Source organism: Dipodomys spectabilis, unplaced genomic scaffold, assembly GCF_019054845.1.
Source record: "Dipodomys spectabilis isolate Male_0828 unplaced genomic scaffold, ASM1905484v1 ptg000530l, whole genome shotgun sequence".
NCBI classification, from domain to species: domain Eukaryota; kingdom Metazoa; phylum Chordata; class Mammalia; order Rodentia; family Heteromyidae; genus Dipodomys; species Dipodomys spectabilis.
In genome coordinates this window covers 175126-198616 of record NW_024871207.1, presented here as the reverse complement: position 1 = coordinate 198616, position 23491 = coordinate 175126, and the positions used below count along the sequence as shown (strand labels likewise).

Sequence of the window (23491 nt, the reverse complement as noted above, 5' to 3'; positions counted from 1 at the left end):
TCCCCCCCAGCTCCGGGCCTGGGCTGCCCCCCTCCCCCCCAGCTCCAGGTCCGGGAGGGCCCGGGCTGCCCCCCTCCCCCCCAGCTCCGGGTCCGGGAGGGCCCGGGCTGCCCCCCTCTCCCCCAGCTCCGGGCCCGGGCTGCCCCCCTCCCCCCCAGCTCCAGGCCCGGGAGGGGCTGTGCTGCCCCCCTCCCCCCCAGCTCCAGGCCCGGGAGGGGCTGTGCTGCCCCCCTCCCCCCCAGCTCCGGGCCTGGGCTGCCCCCCTCCCCCCCAGCTCCGGGCCCGGGAGGGGCTGGGCTGCCCCCCTCCCCCCCAGCTCCGGGCCCGGGCTGCCCCCCTCTCCCCCAGCTCCGGGCCCGGGCTGCCCCCCTCCCCCCCAGCTCCGGGCCTGGGCTGCCCCCCTCCCCCCCAGCTCCGGGCCCGGGAGGGGCTGGGCTGCCCCCCTCCCCCCCAGCTCCGGGCCCGGGCTGCCCCCCTCCCCCCCAGCTCCGGGCCCGGGCTGCCCCCCTCCCCCCCAGCTCCGGGCCCGGGAGGGGCTGGGCTGCCCCCCTCTCCCCCAGCTCCGGGCCCGGGCTGCCCCCCTCCCCCCCAGCTCCGGGCCCGGGAGGGGCTGGGCTGCCCCCCTCCCCCCCAGCTCCGGCCCGGGAGGCCGCGCGGCCCCGCGGGTCGGGGCGCCGGGCGGCCCCGCGCGGCAGGTCGGGTGGGCGCAGCAGCGTGGTCCGCACGCGTGGGGATCGCGGGGGCTGCGCCGCCCACCCGGCCCGGGTCCCCGGGGGCCGCCGAACTCCTATTCCAGCTCACCGGCCCGCCCCGACACCCCATCCCGGCCCGGCACCCCTCCCGACGCCTGAGGACGGCCTGAGGATTCCGGCCCCGGCCGCGGGCCACTGGCGGCTGCGCCGCGTCACCCGCGAAGCCGCCGCACCTCTCACCTGGGCTCGCGGCGGTGGGCGTGGCCGCGGGCGTGGCCCCGCCCCCGTGGCCCCGCCCCCGGCAGGCCCCGCCCCGCCCGGGCGCCGCTCCGCGGCCCGGCGGCCCCGGCCCCCGCCCGCCCCGGCCCGGTCCCCGCCCCGGCCCGGTCCCCGCCGATCCTCCGCGCGCCCATGGCGGGGAAGCTGCTGTCCCTGCTGCCGCCGCTGCTGCTGGCCGCCGTGGGCCTCGCCGGCCTCCTGCTGCTCTGCGTCCCCACGCGCGACGTCCGGGAACCGCCGGCTCTGAAGGTGCGCGGCGGCGGGACGGGGCGCGGGCGGGGCGGCGGCCGGCGCCCGCGGGGACCCCGACCCCGCGCGCCCGCCGCGGGCCCCGCGCTCCGCCCTCCGCGTCTGCGGGGCGCGGCGCTTCCGGAGCGGCGCGGTGCTGGAGGCCAAAGTCGCGGGAACTCCCCGCCCGCCGCGCAGGCCCGGCCGCCCCGCGGCTAGAGCCGCACCGGCTCGGGGTTCCGCCCCGATGGGGTGACGGGCGCGGGGGACCGAGGACCCTTGGAGCTGCCACGGTGGTCCGCACGGGGCGCCCTCCTCCCACGTCACTGGGGTGCGCGGGGGGGGGGGGATGGGGGAGACCCCAGGAGCCTGGACGGTGGCACCGGAGGGGCCCTCCCGCCCCCCCCCTCCCCCCGCTCCCCCCGCCTCCCGCTCCCCCCGCCTCCCGCCTCCCGGGTGGGCTCCTGGTGTGCAGGGCGGCGTAGTCTTTCCCAGGCTGGTGTTGGCACGACCCGAGCCTGACCTCCAGCCGGGCTCCCAGGATTGGAGGCCGGACCTTGGAGGCAGGTGCTAGGCCCAGCACTGACACACTGACACGCCGGTACTGAGCCCCCCAGCCCCCTCGCAGCGCCACAGCCGAGACCCCTCTGACGCTCGCTCTGAGGCTCAGAGAGGAGACGCGTATTGGAAGCTCATTTCCAGGCCTCCCATGCACATCCTCAGGTCTGGCTGAGGTCAGGGCAGACAGCTGCAGAGCAGGAAGGAAGAGAGGCCCAAGGGGCTCATCTGCAACTGGGCTCTGCCTCCCTGAGCCGCCCCTCAAGCGTGGGGCAAAGCTGCGGATGTAATGGTGGGACTCGGATTTGCCTTCACTAGGAAGGCTGCTTCCCGATCATGGCATCCAGACGCCAGGCAGTCAGAGGGAGGATCACCTGAGAGGCCTCTGCTAATTCTCCTAATATTAAAGCTGCATTACCAGAAGTGGCGCTGTGGCTCAAGTGGCAGAACACTAGCCTTGAGCTGAAAGCTGAGGGACAGCGCAAGGCCCAGAGTTCAAGACCCACAACCAAAAAGAAAAAAAGCAAGCAAGCAAGCAAGCTGTATTGCTGTGGTTATGGCATTAAGCTCACCACAAATCAGGCAGCAGTAAAGTGGGGGGGCTCTTCAGGACTCCTGGACCCCCAGGCTGACTGCTCCCTCCCCTCCCCTCCCCTTCCCTCAGTATGGCATAGTCCTGGATGCCGGCTCTTCGCACACATCCATGTTTATCTACAAGTGGCCAGCGGACAAGGAGAATGACACGGGCATCGTGGGCCAGCACAGCTCCTGTGATGTTTCGGGTGGGTAGACGCCCAGCACCGAACCTGTCCTAGCCGCAGCCCCCTGTGGGCATCTTGGGGACCCTGGCTTGGCCTGGCCCTCTGTGTGGGGCTGGTGGGGTTGTGTCAGCAGGAGTCTCAGAAACAGACTGGGCCCTCTGGGCCCGGGAGGGGCCATGCGAGGCCTGTGTTCTAGAAAGGTCGACAGTCTGGGCTTGACCAGCTCGACAAGCCTCTGTGCTCTGAGCGTCCAGCACCCACATCCAGGCTGGACCCTGGGAAGCTAGACTGGGCGGACAGTGCCCCATGCTTTGTCCAGGCACCTGTGCCCACACCCACCAGGCGGGCGGCAGCCTCAGAGACAGGGTGGCACCTGCGCTCCTTTGTCTCTCTCTGAGATGGGGTGTAGGCAGACAAGGTGTGTCTAAGCTGCCACCTGGTTGGGAGGCAGGCACCCCCAGCAGCAGCCCCTGGGGGCTGTCTGCCAGGCTGGGCTTACACCTACCCTCTCTAGGTGGGGGCATCTCCAGCTACGCGGATGACCCTGCCAGGGCCGGCCAGAGTCTGGTTGAATGTCTTGAACAGGCGCTTAGGGATGTGCCCAAAGACCAACATTCCAGAACGCCGCTCTACCTGGGCGCCACAGCGGGCATGAGGCTGCTCAAGTCAGTATTCCTGAGCCTCAACCTTGACCTTGACCTGGACAGGTGCTGCATGAGGGGCCTACGGGCTGCTGGCCACTGCTTGGGGCTGGGACACCCCCAGGAGTGGCCTTGGGAGGAGCCCCTCAGTCCTCCCGTGTCACAGAGAGGAGCCCCGCAGTCCTCCTGGCTGCACAGAGAGGAGCCCCGCAGTCCTCCTGGCTGCAGAGAGAGGAGCCCCGCAGTCCTCCTGGCTCACAGAGAGGAGCCCCGCAGTCCTCCTGGCTGCACAGAGAGGAGCCCCTGCAGTCCTCCTGTGTCATAGAGAGGAGTCCCCGCAGTCCTCCTATGTCACAGAGAGGAGCCCCTCAGTCCTCCCTGTGTCATAGAGAGGAGCCCCTCAGTTCTCCCTGTGTCATAGAGAGGAGCCCCTCAGTCCTCCCTGTGTCATAGAGAGGAGCCCCTCAGTCCTCCTGGCTGCACAGGGAGGAGGCCCGCAGTCCTCCTGTGTCATAGAGAGGAGTCCCCGCAGTCCTCCTGTGTCATAGAGAGGAGCCCCTCAGTCCTCCCTGTGTCATAGAGAGGAGCCCCTCAGTCCTCCTGTGTCACAGGGAGGAGCCCCTCAGTCCTTCTGGCTGCACAGGGAGGAGCCCCTCAGTCCTTCTGCCTGCACAGGGAGGAGCCCCTCAGTCCTCCCTCCTTCTCAGTCTCACCAGTCCCGAGGCCTGTGCCGGTGTGCTTGGGGCGGTGACTCAGACGCTGACCCAGTACCCCTTTGACTTCCGTGGTGCGCGCATCCTCTCTGGCCAGGATGAGGGAGTGTTTGGCTGGGTGACTGCCAACTACCTGCTGGAGAACTTCATCAAGGTGGGCCTGTTGGGCACCTGGCAGGGGCCTGGGGGGGGGCGCAGGGGGGCTTGGCCATAGGCCTGTGGAGCCCAGTCCTGTCCATCCACCAACCCCACCTCCACTCTCCGCAGTATGGCTGGGTGGGCCGGTGGTTCCGGCCAAGGAGGGGGACGACGGGGGCCATGGACCTCGGCGGTGCCTCCACGCAGATCACCTTTGAGACAGCCAGTCCGGCCGAGGACCCAGCCAATGAAGTCCACCTGCGGCTCTACGGCCAGAAATACCGAGTGTATACTCACAGCTTCCTCTGCTACGGCCGAGACCAGGTCCTGCAGAGGCTGCTGGCCAGCGCCCTCCAGGTACCTCTGCTCAGGCTGCCGCCACCACTGTCAAGGGGACGGAGCAGAGGGACAGGGCCCACAGCACAGCCCTCCCACTTGCCTTTCATCAGCCAAAGACCGGAGGGGAGGGACCCAGCATAGCCACGGCCAGGGCGGGGGGGGAGGGGCCTGGAGAAAGGAGAGCCTGGTGATCTCAGAAGGCCTTGATTTTTTCACTACGGAACTTATCTTCTGATGGCTCCTGAACACAGGCGATGCTGCTCTCTTTGACTTGGGGGCAGTGTATCCGCTGGCGCTCTGAGGCGGGGCGGGAATCATGGGGCACCTCTCACCCTCTGCTCACTCCCTCAGACCCATGGGTTCCACCCTTGCTGGCCAAGAGGCTATTCCTCCCAAGTGGTGCTTGGGGAGGTGTACCAGTCACCATGCACAGCGAGCCAGCGGCCCCCCGGCTTCAACAGCAGCACCAGGGTCAGCCTGTCTGGGAGCAGCGACCCCATCCTCTGTCGCAGCCTTGTCTCCAGCCTCTTCAACTTCTCCTCCTGCCACTTCTCCCTGTGTTCCTTCAATGGGGTCTTCCAGCCCCCCGTGGCTGGGAGCTTCATCGTGAGTCTCAGGAGCAGAGGGAGAGGGCCTGAGGTTCTCCAGCCATGCCGCTGGGTCACCGTGTCACCGTGTTCCTCCCTTCCCCGCAGGCCTTCTCTGCTTTCTACTACACCGTGGACTTCCTCAGAACTGTGATGGGACTGCCTGTTGCCACCCTGCAGCAACTCGAGGCGGCCTCCGTCACCCTCTGCAACCAGACCTGGGCCGAGGTGAGGCCTGCTCACCTCCTCTGCCCCCCATCCCTTTGCACTGCCTGGAGGGAGGGATTCCCTTCCTCTGCCCCCGCCCCCATCCCTTTGCTTTACCTGAAGGGAGGTCTTCCAGAATACCACTGACTGGGCTGAGGAATGACCATGCTGTACTCAAGATATGGCCAGATTATAGCTGGGGAGTTTGGGGCCAAGTGGGCTGGGGTTCCCTGGCTTTCTGAGGCCGGACCTGCACCCACTCCTGGAGGGCAGAGGGGAGCAACATAAAGTTCTGCCGAGCAGTGTGGAGCTGGCAGGGACCAAGGGAGCTTTAGCAGGGGCAGTGTGGGGGAGAAGGCAGGCCAGGGAGATGTGGTGGAGAGAACTGGCAGGGCTTGGGGTGGAGCATGAGGAGCTGAAAGGACTCAGGGCTCTGCCTTCTGCCACTGGCTAGACATTAGTCCCTTTTAAGGAAGGGCATGGGGCTGAGCAGCTGGAGGTGTCTGCGTGAGACTCCTGAAGAAATGCGCCAGACCCAGTGCCATCCTGTCTAGTAGCTGCACACAAAGGTGTCTTGGGGAAGGCGGCAGAGGTGGGGACCAGATCAAAGCCTGGGGCTCGGGGCCCCTGCCCACAGGTCCGCAGCTCCACTGCTGCCCAGCTCCCGGATCGGCCCTCCCTGCGGAGCCCTCAGGCTGGCCTTCGGGCGGCGGTGCTGCCGGCCCCGGGTGGGGCACCATCTCCAGGCATATTCAGGCATTGCCGCTGTCTGGCCTGTGGGTGGGGACTGCGCGGCTCCTGTCCCATGGTCACGGCCGTGTCCTGCCCCGGTCCCAGCTGCAGGCCCAGGCGCCGGGGCAGCAGGCCCACCTGGCCAGCCACTGCGCCACCGCCGTGTTCGTGCACCAGCTGCTGAGCCGCGGCTACGGCTTCGACGAGCGCACCTTTGGGGGCGTGGCCTTCCAGAAGAAGGTAGGCGGGGCCGGGCAGAGCCTGGGTCGTCGGGGCGGGGCCGAGGCCTGGCGGGGCGGGGCCGGAGGGTGCAGAGCCGGAGGCGGGGCCGGTCTCTGGGAGGCTGCGAATCCTCCCCTCCCACCTGCCCCCTCCCACCTGCCCCTCCCACCTGCCCCTCCCACCTGCCCCTCCCACCTGCCCCTCCCACCTGGCTCCTTCCCACCTGCCCCTCCCACCTGGCTCCTTCCCACCTGGCTCCTTCCCACCTGCCCCCTCCCACCTGGCTCCTTCCCACCTGCCCCCTCCCACCTGGCTCCTTCCCACCTGCCCCCTCCCACCTGCCCCCTCCCACCTGGCTCCTTCCCACCTGCCCCCTCCCACCTGGCTCCTTCCCACCTGCCCCTCCCACCTGCCCCTCCCACCTGCCCCTCCCACCTGGCTCCTTCCCACCTGCCCCCTCCCACCTGGCTCCTTCCCACCTGCCCCCTCCCACCTGCCCCCTCCCACCTGGCTCCTTCCCACCTGCCCCCTCCCACCTGGCTCCTTCCCACCTGCCCCTCCCACCTGCCCCTCCCACCTGGCTCCTTCCCACCTGCCCCTCCCTGCCAGGCCGCGGACACGGCGGTAGGCTGGGCGCTGGGATACATGCTGAACCTGACCAACCTGATCCCCGCCGACCCGCCGGGGCTGCGCAAGGGCACGGACTTCAGCTCGTGGGTGGCCCTGCTCCTGCTCTTCGCCGCGCTGCTCCTGGCCGCGCTGCTCCTGGTGCTGCGCCAGGTGCGCTCGGCCAAGGCCACCAGCGCCATCTAGGGTCGCGCGGGGAGCTGCCGGGCCCCGCACCCACGTCCACAGGGGTCCTTTGGCCCCGCGCCCCCGCACCCCTTCCGGCCTGGGGCTTCCCCAGGGCCTCCCGCTCCCCCCGCCCCGGGGGTGGCGGGCCCCTCGGCCTGTGACCCGGGCCGCGGCCCGGCAGTCGTCGGGGCGCCGCAGCGCTGGGCCGCGTGGCGGGGGCTGACCCTGCTTGTGAAGGTTTTGTAATAAAGTGCTCCGCGTCGGCCGCCCTCGCTCTGCTGACCCTGAAGGCCCCAGGCCCGCAGCGGGGACGCGGCTCTTCCCGCTGCCTCTCTGGCCCGACTCGGGCACTCCTGCTCCCCGAGTCTTCTCTCACAAACTCCGGGTCCTCGCCCAGCCTGGCGGGACCTGCGGCGGGGCTGGGCGAAGGTGCGCGGGACCGACGGCGGGGGCCGGGGCCGCGAGGTCGGGGGCGGCGACGCGATCGCGACGCCTTGCCCTCGCCGGGGCACCCCGCAGCCACGCAGGATTAGAGTTCCCTGCGCCCGGTTATCCGGGCGAGGGGTGTGGCCCCTTCCCGGAAGTGACCCGCACGAGTTCGCCCCGGGGGAGGCAGGGGCGCGCCCCCCCCAGGGCTTCGCGCCCCCCGCGGGCCTCCCGCCCGCCCCGCGACGGCGATTGGGAGCGGCACCTCGCCGGGCGGGGGCCTCGCCGTGGCTCTCCTGCTGAGCCGCGGGGAGACCCGCGTGGAGGGCCCGAGGATGAGCCCCGTCGCGCGCCCCGGGGCCGCGGCCACCTTGGACAGCTCCCAGGCTTCCCGCCGCCGCCCCGCGCCGCCGCCGCCCCCTGGTGGCCGCCGCGGGAAGCGCCGGCGTGGCGTCCCCTCCGGTCCGGGGCGGGCCCGCGCTTCCCCGCGTTTCTCGAGCCCACCCGTGCGCGGCCCGGTGCACCAGGGATTTCCGTACTACAGCCGGGGCGGGTCCTCCGCTCCTGGGAGCGGTGCGGGAGAGGAGCGGGGGTGGCAAGGCCCGGGGAGGCTCGCCCAGACCCCAAGCCAGATTTGGGGGTCCGGCTGGGGCAGGCCAACGCCAGGAGCGAGATGTCCGGGGCTGAGGGGGAGAAGGGGGGCGGGGGAGGGGAGGAGGGCTGGGGGAGGGGCGTCCCCCGGCGCCCCCGCCCCGCGGGCGGCGCGCGCAGGCGCACTCCCAGCACGCGCGCCGCCCGCCGCCGCGCCTCGCTCCCGGATCCTTTGCCGCAGCGTCAGCGCCTCCGCCGCCGCCCCCGCCGCCCCCGCCGCCCCCGCCGCTCCCCCGCTCCTCGCGCCGCGGCGGCCCGAGCCCGTGCGGAGCCGGGGCCCGCGGGTGCCATGCTGCCCGGGCGGCGGCGCTGAGCGATGGCGACGCCGGTCCCTCCGCCCTCCTCGCGGCACCTGCGGCTGCTGCGGCTGCTGCTCTCCGGCCTCGTCCTCGGAGCCGCCCTGCACGGCGCCGCCGCCAGCCGCCCTGGTGAGCCAGCTCTCGGGCGCGGGCCGCAGGCCCCGCAGGCCCCGCAGGCCGGGTCCGCCGGAAGCCGCCGCGCCCGGCCCCGGACGCCGAGTTGACAGCCCCGGGGCGGGAGGGCCGGACCGCGGGGCTCCTCCGGAATCCCCGCCTCCCGCGCCGGTCCCCGTCCGCGGGGATCCTGCGCGGCTCCGCCGCGCCCCGAGGCCGAGGGCTGCTGCCGGGGCCTGCGGGCGGGGAGCGGCCCCTGCAGCCTCTTCACGCCCAGCCTTGAGGGCTCCCGGGTACCCACAGCCTGAATGGGAGGCCGATCGGGGATGGCCTGGGACGTGGAGGCCGCCTGGCCGGAGCCTGGCCGGGCTCAGGCCTCGCTGGTCACACTCAGCTGCTTATGCTTAGCTGGGGGCCCTGGGGACCCCCCCACACCGCATCTCCACCCACGCCTTGCCCAGGTGTGGGTGGAGGCCTGGTCACCCTCCCGCCACCTTGGCTCCTGCCTTGCCTACCCTCAGGCAGGCCGGAGCTGGGGTGCCCAAGACGATGCTGGCAGGAGCGCAGCGGAGGCTCTGGGGCTGGAAGACTGGAGGGCCAGGTAGGCCCCAGGAGCCTACCGTGTGCCACAGGTCTCTGTGGGGGCCTGACTGGGTTATCAGCCCCAGGCTTCCCCGCTCCCTGACAGGTGGGGTCTGACAGGTGGGGTCGGGTGAACTACCTGCCTGGGGTTAATGTTTAACCGGCTGATGTCCCAGGCCCACAGATCTGCACACTGAACAGCTGCCCCTGGCATAGGGACCCATGCCCACCCCCGGGGCTGCCGAAATGTCCTCGTGAGGGGCTGTGGCCTGGAGGCTGCAAGTGCCAGGCTACCAAGGAAACCGAAGTTGGCCAGCCGACCCCCTCTTTGCCCTCTCCTAAGCATGGGATAGCGGCCAGGCTGAGAGAAAGGATCTGCTTGCCCAGAGACACCCCCCGCCCCCCTCGGCCTCTGACTTGCTGTGACTGGGTCCAGGTTGGAGATAGTCCTTAACCTTGAAGCAACTGGACTTCAGTACACCACAGGGAGACAGTCAGCAAGGGTCACTGCCCCATCCTCCATTGGGACAATAGGTCTGACTGGCTATGTATAAGCACCACACCACCTTCTGGGCCCCCAATCAGGGGGATGCCAGCATGACTGGGGACTAGTGCTTACCCAGGCCTCCCAAGGCTGGGTCCACCTGGCTCCAGGAAAATCTGATCCCAGGGCTTCTCTGTGCCTTGGGACAAGCCAGAGGCTCAGCAGCAGGCCAGCTACGGCTTTCCAGGTGGGGCCTTTGTTCTAGTCTCTTTCACACTCCCCTGTTGGACAGCATGAATTGAGTTTGGGGGGAAAGTTCTGATATTTGGGGGGTCTGGTGCTGTTTCCAAGCTAGACCTGGGCTCACCCTCTTGACCTCTCAGTCTGGCTAGAGGACTTGGCTCACTTTGAGGGTAGTAGCCAGTTTGGGAAGGCTGCATAGCTCTGCCCAGGAGAGGCAGCTGGACAGTGAGGGTCAGATTCTGTTTGCAGCCAGGCTTAGGTCTGGAAGTGGACGGACTCTGGGGAGTGGGTGGAGCAGGGGAGTTCCCGTAAGTCTTGGAATTGTTTGCTTCCTGGTTCTGAGCCCTGGCTGCAGGGAGGAAGGGCCTCTCCAGAACAATGGCCGGAGCCAGCCCTGAGGGGCAGGCCTGGGCAGTGCTGCTGCCCAGAGGCCAGGCCCAGCAGGCTGTGGCCAGGCTTGCCTTCTTCCTTTGTAGATGCAGCAACCTGTCCTGGAAGCCTAGACTGTGCCCTGAAGAGGCGGGCTAGGTGTCCCACGGGTGCTCATGCCTGTGGACCCTGCCTTCAGCCCTTCCAGGAGGATCTGCAGGGGAACTGTGTGCCCAGGACGCACCGGCCTCCCGGTATGCAAGAGCACAGGGCAGGGGAAGTGAGTGGGCAGGATGGCCTCTGTCCCTCCCTGCCTCCACACCTGTACTGCACTCCTAGGGGACCCCACCCCTGACGATCACTAGATCCCTGTGAGGTGTCCACGTTACTCTGGCAGCAGCTCCTTGGTCCTTTCAAGGTAGCACAGGCCCAGAGCCTAAAGCTGGGCTGAGGCCTTAGGGCAGCAAGGCCTTTTTAAGGTAAGGGTGACCTCAGTAGAGTCAGAGCTTCCAGGCCTGGGCCTCATAGTACCTGCCAAAGCTCCTCCAGGGGTCTCCTTTCCTGCCCACTGGGTGCCCTGCTCATCCCCCCTCTCCATGACGGGTGTTTGTGGGTAACATGCCAGTGCTGACAGCCACCAACCTGAAGTCCATACCCATGGCCACTTGCGGGACACCTTCAGGCATGATGGGACCTTGCAGAGAGGTGCAGGGGTATGGCTTGTGGGGGCCCTGAGAGGCAGCAAACAGTTGCTGTAGCCTTTTGCCTGTGCTTCGTTGGGGGTTGTGGATGGGTACCTACCTCGGAGCTTCTGTCTGGACTCTGAGGTCCACAGTAGAAACGAGGGGGGGCAGCCAGCCGTCCACCCCCGTGCTGCCCTCCTCTTTGAAGCTTGGGAGTCCAGCCTGGAAGTTGGGCTTACTTTGGCTTCTCTTCACTGCCCCTGTTGGCTAGAGAAGGTACTTGGGGGGTGAGATTGGAAATGCTGTCCAGTGCTTTGCCCATCTCTATGGACCATGCCAGGGTAAGGGACTCCACATTCTTTTCTTCTGCCTGGTCTTTCTGCACAGTCCCCTTGTACCTCCTCCCTGGCCTCCCTGCCCACTTTTCCTGGAAGCCCCTCTGTCGTTGCTATGGCAACCTGGGAAGGATTAAGGACTTTCCTGCTAGGCCCAGGAAGAGAGGCCTAGACCAGGATGGTTCCCTCTGTCTCAGGAGGAGATGAGGATTCACCTGATGACCTTCTCCCTCCCTAGGGGAGGACCTGCCCCAGCCCAGACTGGAAGATGAGATTGACTTCTTGGCACAGGAGCTAGCCCTCAAGGAAGCCAGGCACTCGAGGCTCACAGCTGGGCCCCTGCCTGAGGTCCAGCAGCGGCTCCTGGAGCCTGGTGAGACCCTTGCCCCTTGCCCTGGCCTCTGCCACTGTGGACATCAACCTGCCCTACTGATGTAATCTACCTGTTCTCCCAGCAGCTACCCTGGGCTTCTCAGAGAGGGGTCCGGGAGCCCAGCCCAGCCTCCCCTTCACTCGCGGAGCCTCTCTACCCACGCCCCGCGCCTCCTTGGGTTCCCCGGTATCGTCTGGGCCGGTGCACATGGCTCCCTTGGAGCCTGGTGGGGGGCGTGGAAGCGGCCTGGCCCTTGGTAGGTCGGGGCCTCTGGCAGCGGGCGGGAGGGGGTCGCAGGGACTCACAGTGAGCTTGCCCCTCACCGCACATCTCCTGCAGTGCTGATGGTGGCCTTCTGCGTGGCCGGTGCGGCCGCCTTCGCGGTGGCGGCCCTGTGCTGGTGCAGGTGAGCAGCAGGCGGGCAGGGCCGGGCCGGCCCAGCATGCACCAGGGCCAGTCCATGACCTCAGCTCCACCTCCTGCAGGCTGCAGCGAGAGATCCGCCTGACTCAGAAGGCAGACTACTCCACTGCCAAGGCACCTGGCTCACCTGTACCGCCCGGGATCTCGGTGAGCGGTCGCTGGCCCCGCCCACGGCCCCGCCCTGTCCATTGCTTGCCCCTCCCTGGCCCCGCCCCGCGGCAAGACCACGCCCGCGGTGGCCCCGCCCCATCCGCGATGGCCCCGCCCTGTCCGCGGTGGCCCCGCCCTGTCCGCTGTGGCCCCGCTCCCTCAGCGGGCCCTTCCGCTTCCGCCCACAGCCCGGGGACCAGCGGCTGGCGCACAGTGCAGAGATGTACCACTACCAGCACCAGCGGCAGCAGATGCTGTGCCTGGAGCGGTGAGCCTGCCCCGCCCCGTGCCCGGGGCCGCCACGGCCCCAGCCCCCGGCCCCAGCCCCCCGGCCCCCCCCACGGCCCCAGCCCCCCCACGGCCCCAGCCCCCCAGCCCCCCCACGGCCCCAGCCCACGGCCCCAGCCCACGGCCCCAGCCCCCGGCCCCAGCCCCCCGGCCCCCCCACGGCCCCAGCCCCCCCACGGCCCCAGCCCCCGGCCCCAGCCCCCCGGTCCCCCCACGGCCCCAGCCCCCCCACGGCCCCAGCCCACGGCCCCAGCCCCACGGCCCCAGCCCACGGCCCCCCCACGGCCCCAGCCCACGGCCCCCCCACGGCCCCAGCCCACGGCCCCAGCCCCACGGCCCCAGCCCACGGCCCCCCCACGGCCCCAGCCCCCCAGCCTCCCCACGGCCCCAGCTCCCCGGCCCCAGCCCACGGCCCCCCCACGGCCCCGGCCCCGCCCCCCCCACGGCCCCAGCCCACGGCCCCCCCACGGCCCCAGCCCCCGGCCCCCCCACGGCCCCAGCCCCCCCCACGGCCCCAGCCCACGGCCCCCCACGGCCCCTCCACGGCCCCCCCCCGCCCCAGCCCACGGCCCCTCCACGCCCCCCCCCCCCCGCCCCAGCCCACGGCCCCAGCCCCCGGCCCCCCCACAGTCCCAGCCCCCCCACGGTCCCAGCCCACGGCCCATCCACGGCCCCAGCCCCCGGCCCCCCCACGACCCCAGTCCCCCGGCCCCCCCACGGCCCCATTCCCCCGGCCCCCCCACGGCCCCATTCCCCCGGCCCCCCCACGGCCCCGGCCCCGCCCCCGCGGCCCCTGCCCCCCCACGGCCACGGCCCCAGCCCACGGTCCCTCCACGGCCCCAGCCCCCGGCCTCAGCCCCCGGCCCCCCCACGGCCCCAGCCCCTGGCTCCATCCCTCGGCCTCAGCCCCCGGCCCCCCCACGACCCCGGCCCTTCCCACGGCCCCAGCCCACGGCCCCTCCACGGCCCCAGCCCTCGGCCCCCCCCACGGCCCCAGCCCCTGGCCCCAGCCCCCGGCCTCAGCCCCCGGCCCCCCCACAGCCCCGGCTCTTCCCACGGCCCAAGCCCACGGCCCCTCCACGGCCCAGCCCCTGGCCCCAGCCCCCGGCCTCAGCCCCCGGCCGCCCCCACGGCGCAGACCAGACCTCCCGCCCTCACTCAGGCATAAGGGGCCTCCCAAGGACCTGGACTCAGCGTCGGAAGAGGAGAACGAGGACGGGGACTTCACCGTGTACGAGTGTCCAGGCCTGGCCCCGGTAAGTGCCGGGAGGTCCTCCAGCCGGGGCTCACGAAGCCCTCGCGCGCCCTGACTCAGCGCCTTCACAGACCGGGGAGATGGAGGTCCGCAACCCGCTCTTCGACCACGCCTCGCTGTCTGCGCCCCTCCCGGGCGGACACTCGCCGTCTCCGTCTCCGCTGCAGTGACCCTGGCCCCAACCACCTGCGCGCCTGCGTCCGCGGCGGGAGAGCGGCCGGGCCTCCGCCTGGATGGGGCTGTGAGAGGCCCGAGGAGATCCCCGCTTGTGCTAGGAGACCCGTGCTGCCTTGTACCCCCCCGCCCGGGGAGGTGGCTAGGCAGGATGGGAAGTTCTGGAGACAGAAGCCAATTAAAGCCCATCTCAAACCTGTGCTTGTAGATGCCGTTCATCCCTAGCCGCTCACCTCCACTGGAGGACGATGGCCTTGGAGTGGGGGACCACGGCCTCCTGCTCCCCAAGAGAGGGCAGCCTTTGGAGCTCTTGGGAAGACCTTGTTAAGGAGACTGGAGAGTGGGCAGGCCACTGTTTTTTGTTTTTTTTTTTTTGGCATGGAGCTTGAACTCCAGGCCTGGGCGCTGTTCCTCAGCTCCTCAGCTCAAGGCCAGCGCTCTACCACCTGAGCCACAGCGCCACTTCTGTTGTCTGGAGGTTAATTGGAGATGTATCTCATGGACTTTCCTGCCCGGGCTGGCTCTGAACCGCAATCTTCAGATCTCAGCCTCCTGCATAGCTAGGATGACAGGCCTGAGCCACAGGCGCCCGGCCAGCCCACCTTTTTAGTGGCCCTCACCCCTTCACCATATTTCTGTCCCCGAATAGGGAAGGTAAGGATGAACTACAAGGCTGGTTCAGCCCACAGCTGCCTCTTACTCCCTGGAAGGTTCCAATTCATTGTGATAGAAAGGGCGAGAGCCTAGTGCCATGGCTCACATTTATAATCCTAGCTACACAAGATGCTGAGATCTGAGGATCGTGATTGGCGGCCAGTTCAGGCAGGAAAGTTTGTGAGACTCTGTTAATTGACTACCAAAAAAACCAGAAGTGGAGCTGTGGCTCAAGTGGTAGAACATTAGCCTTGAGCTAAAAACAAACCTCAGAGACAGCACCCCAGACCCTGAGTTCAAGCCCAAGGACTGGCCCAGAAAGCAGGGGTCTGGGAAACGGGGCAGTCTGCATACACTGGATGTGGCCACCCAACACTTCTGTCCCTGGGGCAGACGGCAGGAAAGGTACCTGACAGACATTGTGAGTTTCACGGACCACAAGGAGATCTGGGTCCTGCAGTGTCTATCGGGGACATACCAGGTAAAGAGTCCTGAGTGGCGAGTGCACACGCCCGCTAGACCAGGAAGCCTGGTGAGGAAGTTAGGTGGTAGAGCCCCTCAGTGCCGACAGCTGGGGCCTGGTCTGCCAATCCCCATGTGAGGATCAAGAGGGGTGGGACGAGCTGGAGAACAACACCATGTCATCACAAGTGCCCAGATTGGGCCAGCTCCAACCAGGGTGCAGAACCAAGCCCAGTCTGACTCAGGGAGGGGGAATGGTCCTGGCAAAGCAGTTCAGCAGGCTGGTTGCTGGTGCGCAGATCTCAGGATTAGGGTTGGAAGTCAACCCAGGCAGGAAAGTTGGTGAGACTTTTTCGTTTCTTTTTTTCTTTTGGTCAGTCATCAGGCTTGAACTCTGGGATTGGGCGCTGTCCCTGTGCTCTTCAGCTCAAAGTGAGCGCTCTACTGCTTGAGCCACAGCGCCACTTCCAGTTTTCTAGTGGTTTATTGGAGATAAGAGTCTCACGGACTTTCTTGCCTGGGCTGGCTTTGAACCGAGATCCTCAGATCTCAGCCTCCTGAGTTGCTAGGATTACAGGTGTGAGCCACCGACGCCCAGCAAGACTCTTACCTCAAAATGGAGCTGTGGCTCAAAGTAAGTGGTAGAGTGTTAGCTTGAGCAAAAGAGCTCAGGGACAGGGACAGTGCTCAGGCCATGAGTTCAAGCTCCGTCACACACACACAGGATCCAGCTCAGGGACAGGGACAGTGCTCAGGCCATGAGTTCAAGCTCTGTCACACACACACACACACACACACACACACACGATCCAGGCTCAGACAGGCCCGCAGTGGGGCAGTGGCAGCTGGTTTGGGAGCAGTGCCCTGCAGAACCAGTAGGAAAAACATGGAGATAAGGTGAACAGTGCTCAGGCCATGAGTTCAAGCTCCGTCTCACACACACACACACACACACACAAACACACAGGATCCAAGCTCAGACAGGCCATGAGTTCAAGCTCCGTCTCACACACACACACACACACACACACACACACACACACAGGATCCAGGCTCAGACAGGCCCACAGTGGGGCAGTCATACACACACACACACACACACACACACACACACACACACAGGATCCAGGCTCAGACAGGCCCACAGTGGGGCAGTGGCAGCTGGTTTGGGAGCAGTGCCCTGCAGAACCAGGAGGAAAAACATGGAAATAAGGTGAACCGTACACAGAGATGCCAGATTGTTCCAAGCAATAGGTTTTGGGAACCAGAGCTCCCCAGACCAGGAACTCCGCTTTATCCTCACCCCTCAACTGTGACCTTTGGCCCTTAGTATGAGCCTGGTCCCCTCTGGGGACCAGGGGTGGGGAAGGAGGGGGCTGAGCAGCGCCCCTGCAGCTGCAGAGGCAGGAGGCCTCTTTCCAGTGCACAGAGGGCCTGGCGCTCAGTCCATATCTTGCTAGTGGGGTTGCAGCCAAAGCTGGGGTCCCCTGAATGCTAGGACCTGTACTGGGGTCACCACTGTTACCCCTGCTGGCCTGACCTGGAGTCCAAGAGCAGCCTCCTGCTAGTCCCATCTTCTCAGCCTTTGGTTTTCCCCAGCCTGTTCTTGGGGCCCCTGCCCACAATCTTTGACCCGGCAAGTGTGGGCAGGGTCTCCTCTCGGCCACTTACCCCTGGCCAGCCCAGCACTGCACCCCACCTGTCTGTTGGCTCCCATCTGCCCCAGGCCAATTCAGAGAGTCATTTAATTCTGCCCAAACTACCTCAGAGCTGCCCCCCTCCAAGCCCTGGGATCCTCAGGGGATCTGGAGCCCCCAGTCTGGAGTGAGGAGTCCGGGCTGGCCTTGCCAGGACCATTTGCCCCTGCCCTTCACCTGTGGACCTGACCTGGAGCCCCTGTGGAGAGGCATCTTGCCTAACACCAGTGAGAGGTTGGTCTCACCTCAGCCCTTAGCCCACCTGAGCCTTCTACAGCCCCCCCCCCCCTCCTGAGCCTTCTACAGGCCCCCCCACCTGAGCCTATTCTACAGGCCTGCCCGCCCCCCCCCCCCCCCGACCTGAACCTTTTTTTTTTGGTCGTGGGGCTTGAACTCTGGGCCTGGGCACTGTCCCTGAGCTCTTCAGCTCAAGGTAAGTGCCACAGCGCCACTTCTGGTTTTCTGGTGGCTTATTGGAGATAAGAGTCTCACAGATGTTCCTGCCCAGGCTGGCTTTGAACCGCGATCCTCAGATCTCAGCCCCCTGAGTAGCTGGGGTGACAGGGCTGAGCCACCGGCACCCGGCTCCACCTGCGCCTTCTTGCCCGGCCCCCTCTCCCAAGCAGCCCAACTCTTCCTCCACCTGCTGCTTCTCGTTAGAGGAAGCTCAGCAGGATGTGTCTGCCTCGGCCTAGTGGGACTGCCTGGCGCCTCCCTGAGCACAGATGCCAGCACCGGCCTGGATAGCCCCATCTGGAGAGGCTCCAGCCCCGCTTGACCCTGGGGCAAGACCCTGGTAAGCAGAAACCCCAGATTCGGCCCTGGGAGGTGGCATCCTCCTCCTTGCCGTCTCTGCCGCCCTGCGTGGGCCTCGGGCTGGCCCAGCCTCCCACCGGCGACAGGGCATGAAGGGATATGTCGGTGTGGAGTGGAGAAGGACACGCAGAGCGTGGGGTAAGGCAGAGGGCCTGGACAGTACGCCTGCCCCTCCCGGGGCTGGCCGGGAGCCGTACAGGGCCAAGCACACGATGCCTCCCCGCTCTCTGCAGGTTTGGTAGGAAAGGATGGCAGAGAGGGCTGGGCCCGCAAAGCACCCCAGCTCTTCCGGGCCCTGCCCTCCACTCCCCACGCCAGCTGGCTCCCTGCCCTGCCCGGGCTGCCCCTTGGCTTCCTGCCGAGGCCCCCAAGGGCCCATTCCTCACTGCACCTACTTTCCACAAAGGTGAGCACAGAGAGGTGTGAGGACCTCGGCCCCAAATCCTCACCCAGGTGAGCCCCAATCCTAACCCTAATTACGCCCAGGCTCCCTTCTTGGCTGGAGCAAGTGGCGCCGGACCACAGCCACCAGGGGGCGCCCTGACACTCATCTGCACTAGGCCCACTGAGGTCAGTGTTGGGGGAGCAGGTCAGGCAGGCCGCTGGGTGTAGCTGGTTCGTCAAAATGCCCTCAGGCTGGGCATGTCCCTCACCCCACTGCTTCGTCCCAAGGGCCCTCTGAGTTGGGAGGCCCGGCTGGGGCAGGCAGTGGTGTAGGTGCCCCGCTTCCCCTTTGACTCATACCCTCTCACCCCTTTGCCTCTTTCGTTCTGACCCATTTCCCAGCTGGCAGCTTCTCACAGTCGGGGGCCCCTGTTGCCAACCTCAGCTGCCATAGGGGGGCGGGGAGCAGCCTGACGGGGGGGCTTCTCCAAGGCCACCCAGGAAGGGGGCCAGCTGTGGGTGGGGAAGGGGTGGCATGGTCCCCAGGCAGCCTGGCAAGCTGCACAAACAGGAAGGACAGCAGGCTCTGACAGCCAGAAGCTGGTCGCCCCAGGTTGGCAACAGGGCCTCCTTCCTGCAGTCCCCCGGCCCGCTTAGGAGAGGTGGGGTGGGGTGGAACGAGGCTTGAGGTTAGGGTGTGTCTCCCCTGAGGCTGCCCGTGGTGGTTGGGGGGGGATGCCCGGGGTATAGATGCCACTGTGGTCATCTCCCAAAGTTGCCGTCTCTGTGGCCAGCCTCCCGGGTCAGTGCCCCAGGCCGGCTGGGGTACCTGACAGTTCCCACGCCCCACCCCCCGCTTGGGTTAGCATTGCACAAGCTTTCCACCGCAGCCGGAGGACATGCTGGGCCACAGCGGGCAGGGTGCCCCCGAGGGCGCGAACGGACACGCTCCCGCTGTGGTGTGCTACCGGCCGTCTGCTTCCTGTACCAACGGCAGCCTTGTCCTGGGGCAAGGCCGTGGCTGGGGACCTGGGAGCGAGGCAGCCTGAGAGACGGTGCCGGGCAGCAGGTCTGACGGCAGCTCCTCTCCGAGCCCAGGGCTCTGCCCTGGATGCCCACGCAGGGCGCTAGGCAGCAGTGTGGGCGGGCTCGTGGCCAGAGCGCCGTGTGGGCCGATGCTGGGTGACTGAGACACCCGCCGGCCGGCTCATCCCCGCGTGCCACGGCTCCAGGTCAAGGCGGTCCAAGGGAAGACCCTGACCCTGCGGCGACCCCAGGCTGGACCTGGAGGAGGGGGAGGGGAGGTGCTTCACCTCGGGCAGGGCCGGCCTTCCTGTTCCTGGAGCCAGTCAGCTCCCTGTCCTGCGCCGCCGCCAGGCAGTCGGGGCCACCAGACTCCTTCCCTTTCCAGCCTGGAAAGCCCCTTGGGGGCAGCAGGGGGGGCGCCAAGACCCAGGGTGGGGAGACGCCCCCCACTCCCAGGCCATGCAGCCCAGGGCCTCCCAGCATGTGCCGCAGGCTCCCGGATCCCAAGATGGGCTCCTGTTTGGGGTCTGGACTTGGGATGAGGCATCTCCCAGAGGTGGTGGGGGAGGGGCTGGCCCCACTGGAAACCTCACTGTCCTGTTGTCAGCTGAGCACAGCACATCTGAACCCGAGGTTCTCAGTTCTCAGGGCCAGGTGGCAGGGGTGAATGAGGGAAGTGGGCGATGCCATGGGGAGGGGCCCTGCGGCCTCCTGGGGAAGCATACCTGTTCTGTGCTGGTGCCCGGGGCTGCGGTGCCCATCTGGGGAGGGGGCTGCCTCTGCTCAGGGTGCTCACATGGTGGTCTTCCCTGGCCTGGGGCCAGGCGGGCCCCCAACCCCTCTCTTGTGCGCATAACTGGTCCTCTCTGGAGGCCAGTGGCAGCAGGGGCCCTGGCACGGCCTCCTTCCAGTAGCCATCCTCACTCCCAGTAGCTGGGGGGCAGGAGGGAGTTGGTGCCCCAGGGGCAGGGCAGGGGTGAGCAGGGGCAGGGCAGGGGCGGGGAGATAAAAAGAGAGCTTCCAGACAGAGGCTCAGTGGGGCCCCTCTGCTAGAGAGGCTGTTGTGATTTGAGAGGCTCAGATTTCTGGGTGAGATTCGGGCCGGGTGTGGATGAACCATGCTGGTGAGTGCGGGTCCCCAGGGCCCAGGGTGGGGAGGCGGCTGGGGGGGCCTGGGCCCGGGCCGGGCTGACTGGGCCGGGAGGCGGCTGGGGGGGCCTGGGCCCGGGCCGGGCTGACCTGGCTTCTCCACTCACCCCACTGCAGGGCTCAGCCCCCTGGAGGCTCCGGGCCTGGGGGGGCCTGGCTGGGGGGACCGTACTCACGGCCCTCTGGATCCTGTGGCTGGTGGGCTGGGTCCCCGGGGGTCCCCCCGCCCCCCAGCCGCTAGTCACCATCCTCGTCTGGCACTGGCCCTTCACGGACCGGCCCCCGGAGCTGCCCGGTGACACCTGCACGCGATACGGCGTGGACCGCTGCCTCCTGAGCACCAACCGAAGCCTGTTGGCCAGCGCAGACGCCGTGGTCTTCCACCACCGGGAGCTGGAGACGCAGCGCGCGCACCTGCCCCTGGCCGGGCGGCCCCCCGGGCAGCCCTGGATCTGGGCCTCCATGGAGTCCCCCAGCCACACGCACGGCCTCCGCCGCCTCCGGGGCATTTTCAACTGGGTGCTGAGCTACCGGCGTGACTCGGACATCTTCGTGCCCTATGGCCGGCTGGAGCCCCACACGGGCCCCACACCGCCACGGCCGCCCAAGAGCGGCATGGCCGCCTGGGTGGTCAGCAACTTCCAGGAGCGGCAGAGGCGGGCGCGGCTGTACCGGCAGCTGGCGCCTCACCTGCGGGTGGACGTGTTCGGGAGAGCCAGCGGGCGGCCCCTGTGTGCCAGCTGCCTGCTGCCCACGGTGGCGCGCTACCGCTTCTATCTGTCCTTCGAGAACTCGCAGCACCGCGACTACATCACGGAGAAGCTGTGGCGCAACGCGCTGGCGGCGGGCTCAGTGCCCGTGGTGCTGGGGCCCCCGCGGGCCACCTATGAGGCCTTCGTGCCGCCAGAGGCCTTCATACACGTGGACGACTTCGGCTCCGCCCGCGAGCTGGCCGCGTTCCTCACGGGCATGAACGAGAGCCGCTATGGCCGCTTCTTTGCCTGGCAGGACACACTCCGGGTGCGGCTGCTTGGGGACTGGCGGGAACGCTTCTGCGCCATCTGTGCCCTCTACCCCCGCCTGCCCCGCGGCCAGGTCTATGAGGACCTCGAAGGCTGGTTCCGGGCCTAAGCTCCCTCCAGTGCCGCAGGAAAGGCCGGATGCTGCGATCAAACCACAGGACCCGTCTCCCCCAGGCCAACTGGGGGCTGGGGTCCCACCAGGAAGCTAAGTGGGGGTGAGGTGGGGGGCTGGGGGGCTGCCCGGAGGAGGAGGTCAGCGGGCTTTGGAGCTGCGATTTGGGGTGTGTGGGGGGAAGGTCCTAGCAGGGAGGGAGTCAGTGGGGGTACCGGCCGCTTGTCTCCAAAGTGCAGGGAGGATGGCCCTGAGGACACGGAGCTAGTGGGAGTCAGGCAACAATAAACACACCAACCCCAGTCTCCCGGGTCCAGGCTGTGCAGGGAGCCAGAGCCCCTCTCACCCTGCCTGTCTCCCATTCAGTGGCGGGGTTCCTGGTTCTGACCCCATTCGCCGGCTGCTGTCAGGGGCCCTGCCCTGCCTCTGCGGAAGGGCTTTGCTAAGCAGGACCTGACCAAGAGCTGCGTATTCCCTGACCCCATTTCACAGGGCTCACATTGGGGGGTGTCTGGTGAGACAAGGCTTGTTTTGTGACACGGAGCCCCTCTGGCAGTGAAGGGTGTGTGCGCGTGTGTGTGTGCGTGCGTGTGCATGGGGTGTGTGTATGTGCGTCTGTGTGTGTGCATGTGTGTGTGGTGTGTGTGTGTGTGTGTGGCACTGGTGAGCCTGTGGAGGTTTGGGCAGGAGCCCCAGAGGCAGAGCTTCTGAGGCTGGTGTGGGCACTGGCTTGTCCCTGCAGTGTGTGTGTATGCGTGTGGTGTGTGTGTGTGGTGTGTGTGTGGCACTGGTGAGCCTGTGGGGGGTTGGGCAGGAGCTCCTGAGGCTGGTGTGGGCACTGGCTTGTCCCTGCAGTGTGTGTGTGGGGTGCAGGCAGGAAGCCCCCCCTTCCTCTGTGACTTGTGGGAAAGGCCTGCCAGCGGCTTCCTGCTCTGACACAGCCCCATGGGCTAATTAGGGAGAAGGAAGTGCCCTCAGGTTGGGGGCTGGGGGTGCTTTCACTCATCTGCCCAGGTTATGTCCCTTTTCCTCTAAGGAGGATCTGAGAGTGCAGAAAGAAAGGAGGGGTCTTTTATTCCCCCCAGAGACCTCTGTGCATTCTGGACTGGCAATCACACAGCCCTACCTGCCGGTCAGCAGCCGTTTAAACCCACTGCTGGGGCCTCCTTGGTCTAGGGCTGCTGGCCTTGTGCTTCCCTCTGCTGGCCACTTGGGGCATCGCCTTTGCAGCCTTAGGTTGGGGTGGTGCGTCTTGTCCTGGGCGGGGCTCCAGCAGGTGTCCCGGGGCCTTCTGCAGAACTGATGACCCCAGGCTCCCTGTGCGTGCGTTGGGCTCACCTCCGATGTGAAGGCAAGCAAGCCATGCTCAGAAGGGGCAGCCCTCCCCACACGCCCTGGCCCCCCAGGAGTGGACAGCCCTTAGATTCCTTCCTGTCTTCTCCCTGGCTGGAAAGGGACAAGCGTCCTAGTGGAGCAGCGGTCTCCATGTGCAGCCACAGGGCGTGCTCCTTAGCGAATCGTCACAGCTTTTGATGCCTTGGCACCGCGTTGAATGTGTTTACCTTCCTCAGATGAGAATCGGGGCTCTGTTCAACCCCTTGCTTCCTCCTGGGGGGCTGTCCAGTGGTCTGCCTGGCACCCAGCCCCCTCTGCATTGGCAGCTCCACACACCATTTGGGGCTCACAATCTCTGCAGACCACATACAACGACCCCTGCCCCCAGACAACTCCAGCTTGTCTACCTGAAACCCACCAATTAAAATCCCTCACTCTAGCTGGGTGCTGGTGGCCACACCTGTAATCCTAGCTACTCAGGAGGCTGAGATCTGAGAATAGCAGTTCAAAGCCAGCCTGGGCAGGGAATCTTTGAAACTCTTATCTCCAATTAACCACAAGAAAACCAGAAGTGGCGCTGTGGCTCACATGGTAGACCGCTGGCCTGGGCTGAAGAGCTGAGGAACAGCGCCCAGACCCAGAATTCAAGCCCCATGACCAAAGCTGTGTGTGTGTGTGGGGGGGGGGGGGGAGCCAAGACCTGGTCTTAAAAAAAATATAGCAAAGGGGCTGGGAAGGTGGCTCAGTGGTAGAGCGCTTGCCTTGCATGCATGAGGCCCTGGGTCTGATTCCTCAGCACCACATAAGCAGAAAAAAAAAATTTAAAAAAGCCGGAAGTGGTGCTGTGGCTCAAGTGGAAGAGCGCTAGCCTTGAGCTGAAGAGCTGAGGGACAGTGCCCAGGCCCAGAGTTCAGGCCCCATGACCGACCCCCCCCAAAAAAAAATAGCAAAAAAGGTCCCACAAGGCAGGGCTCAAGTAGTAGAGCACCTGCTTAGCAAGCAAAATCCCCTGTGAGGGGAAGGGATGGGGGAAGAAGGGGGGAAGGGGGAGCCAAGGGGGGGTCAGGGCACAGCCAAGCCTTGGGCATGGCGC

At 67.1% G+C, this 23491-nt stretch overlaps 3 protein-coding genes across 4 annotated transcripts; all 3 read left to right on the top strand.

Annotated features, from left to right (window-relative positions):
• The first annotated feature begins 1070 nt into the window (after window positions 1-1070).
• Window positions 1071-11684, top strand: Entpd2 (ectonucleoside triphosphate diphosphohydrolase 2). The gene is made up of 10 exons (XM_042670233.1): window positions 1071-1220; window positions 2422-2539; window positions 3033-3183; window positions 3867-4026; window positions 4140-4367; window positions 4701-4955; window positions 5045-5164; window positions 5981-6115; window positions 6707-6944; window positions 11674-11684. Exons 1-9 carry the CDS (start codon window positions 1104-1106, stop codon window positions 6908-6910), a joined length of 1488 nt encoding a protein of 495 aa, XP_042526167.1. The 5' UTR covers window positions 1071-1103; the 3' UTR covers window positions 6911-6944; window positions 11674-11684.
• Window positions 8172-13940, top strand: Npdc1 (neural proliferation, differentiation and control 1). Of its 2 annotated transcripts, none has more exons than XM_042670236.1 (9): window positions 8172-8397; window positions 10168-10314; window positions 11317-11451; window positions 11537-11707; window positions 11791-11857; window positions 11937-12021; window positions 12213-12292; window positions 13475-13568; window positions 13639-13940. In XM_042670236.1, exons 1-9 carry the CDS (start codon window positions 8286-8288, stop codon window positions 13735-13737), a joined length of 990 nt encoding a protein of 329 aa, XP_042526170.1. In that variant the 5' UTR covers window positions 8172-8285; the 3' UTR covers window positions 13738-13940. The 2 variants fall into 2 exon arrangements, with proteins under 2 accessions (XP_042526170.1, XP_042526169.1); XM_042670235.1 differs by having other exon boundaries at window positions 8173-8397; window positions 11534-11707.
• A 5857-nt stretch (window positions 13941-19797) lies between these two features.
• On the top strand, window positions 19798-21160 carry Fut7 (fucosyltransferase 7). The gene is made up of 2 exons (XM_042670234.1): window positions 19798-19904; window positions 20047-21160. Exons 1-2 carry the CDS (start codon window positions 19899-19901, stop codon window positions 21058-21060), a joined length of 1020 nt encoding a protein of 339 aa, XP_042526168.1. The 5' UTR covers window positions 19798-19898; the 3' UTR covers window positions 21061-21160.
• The last annotated feature ends 2331 nt before the right edge of the window (window positions 21161-23491 follow it).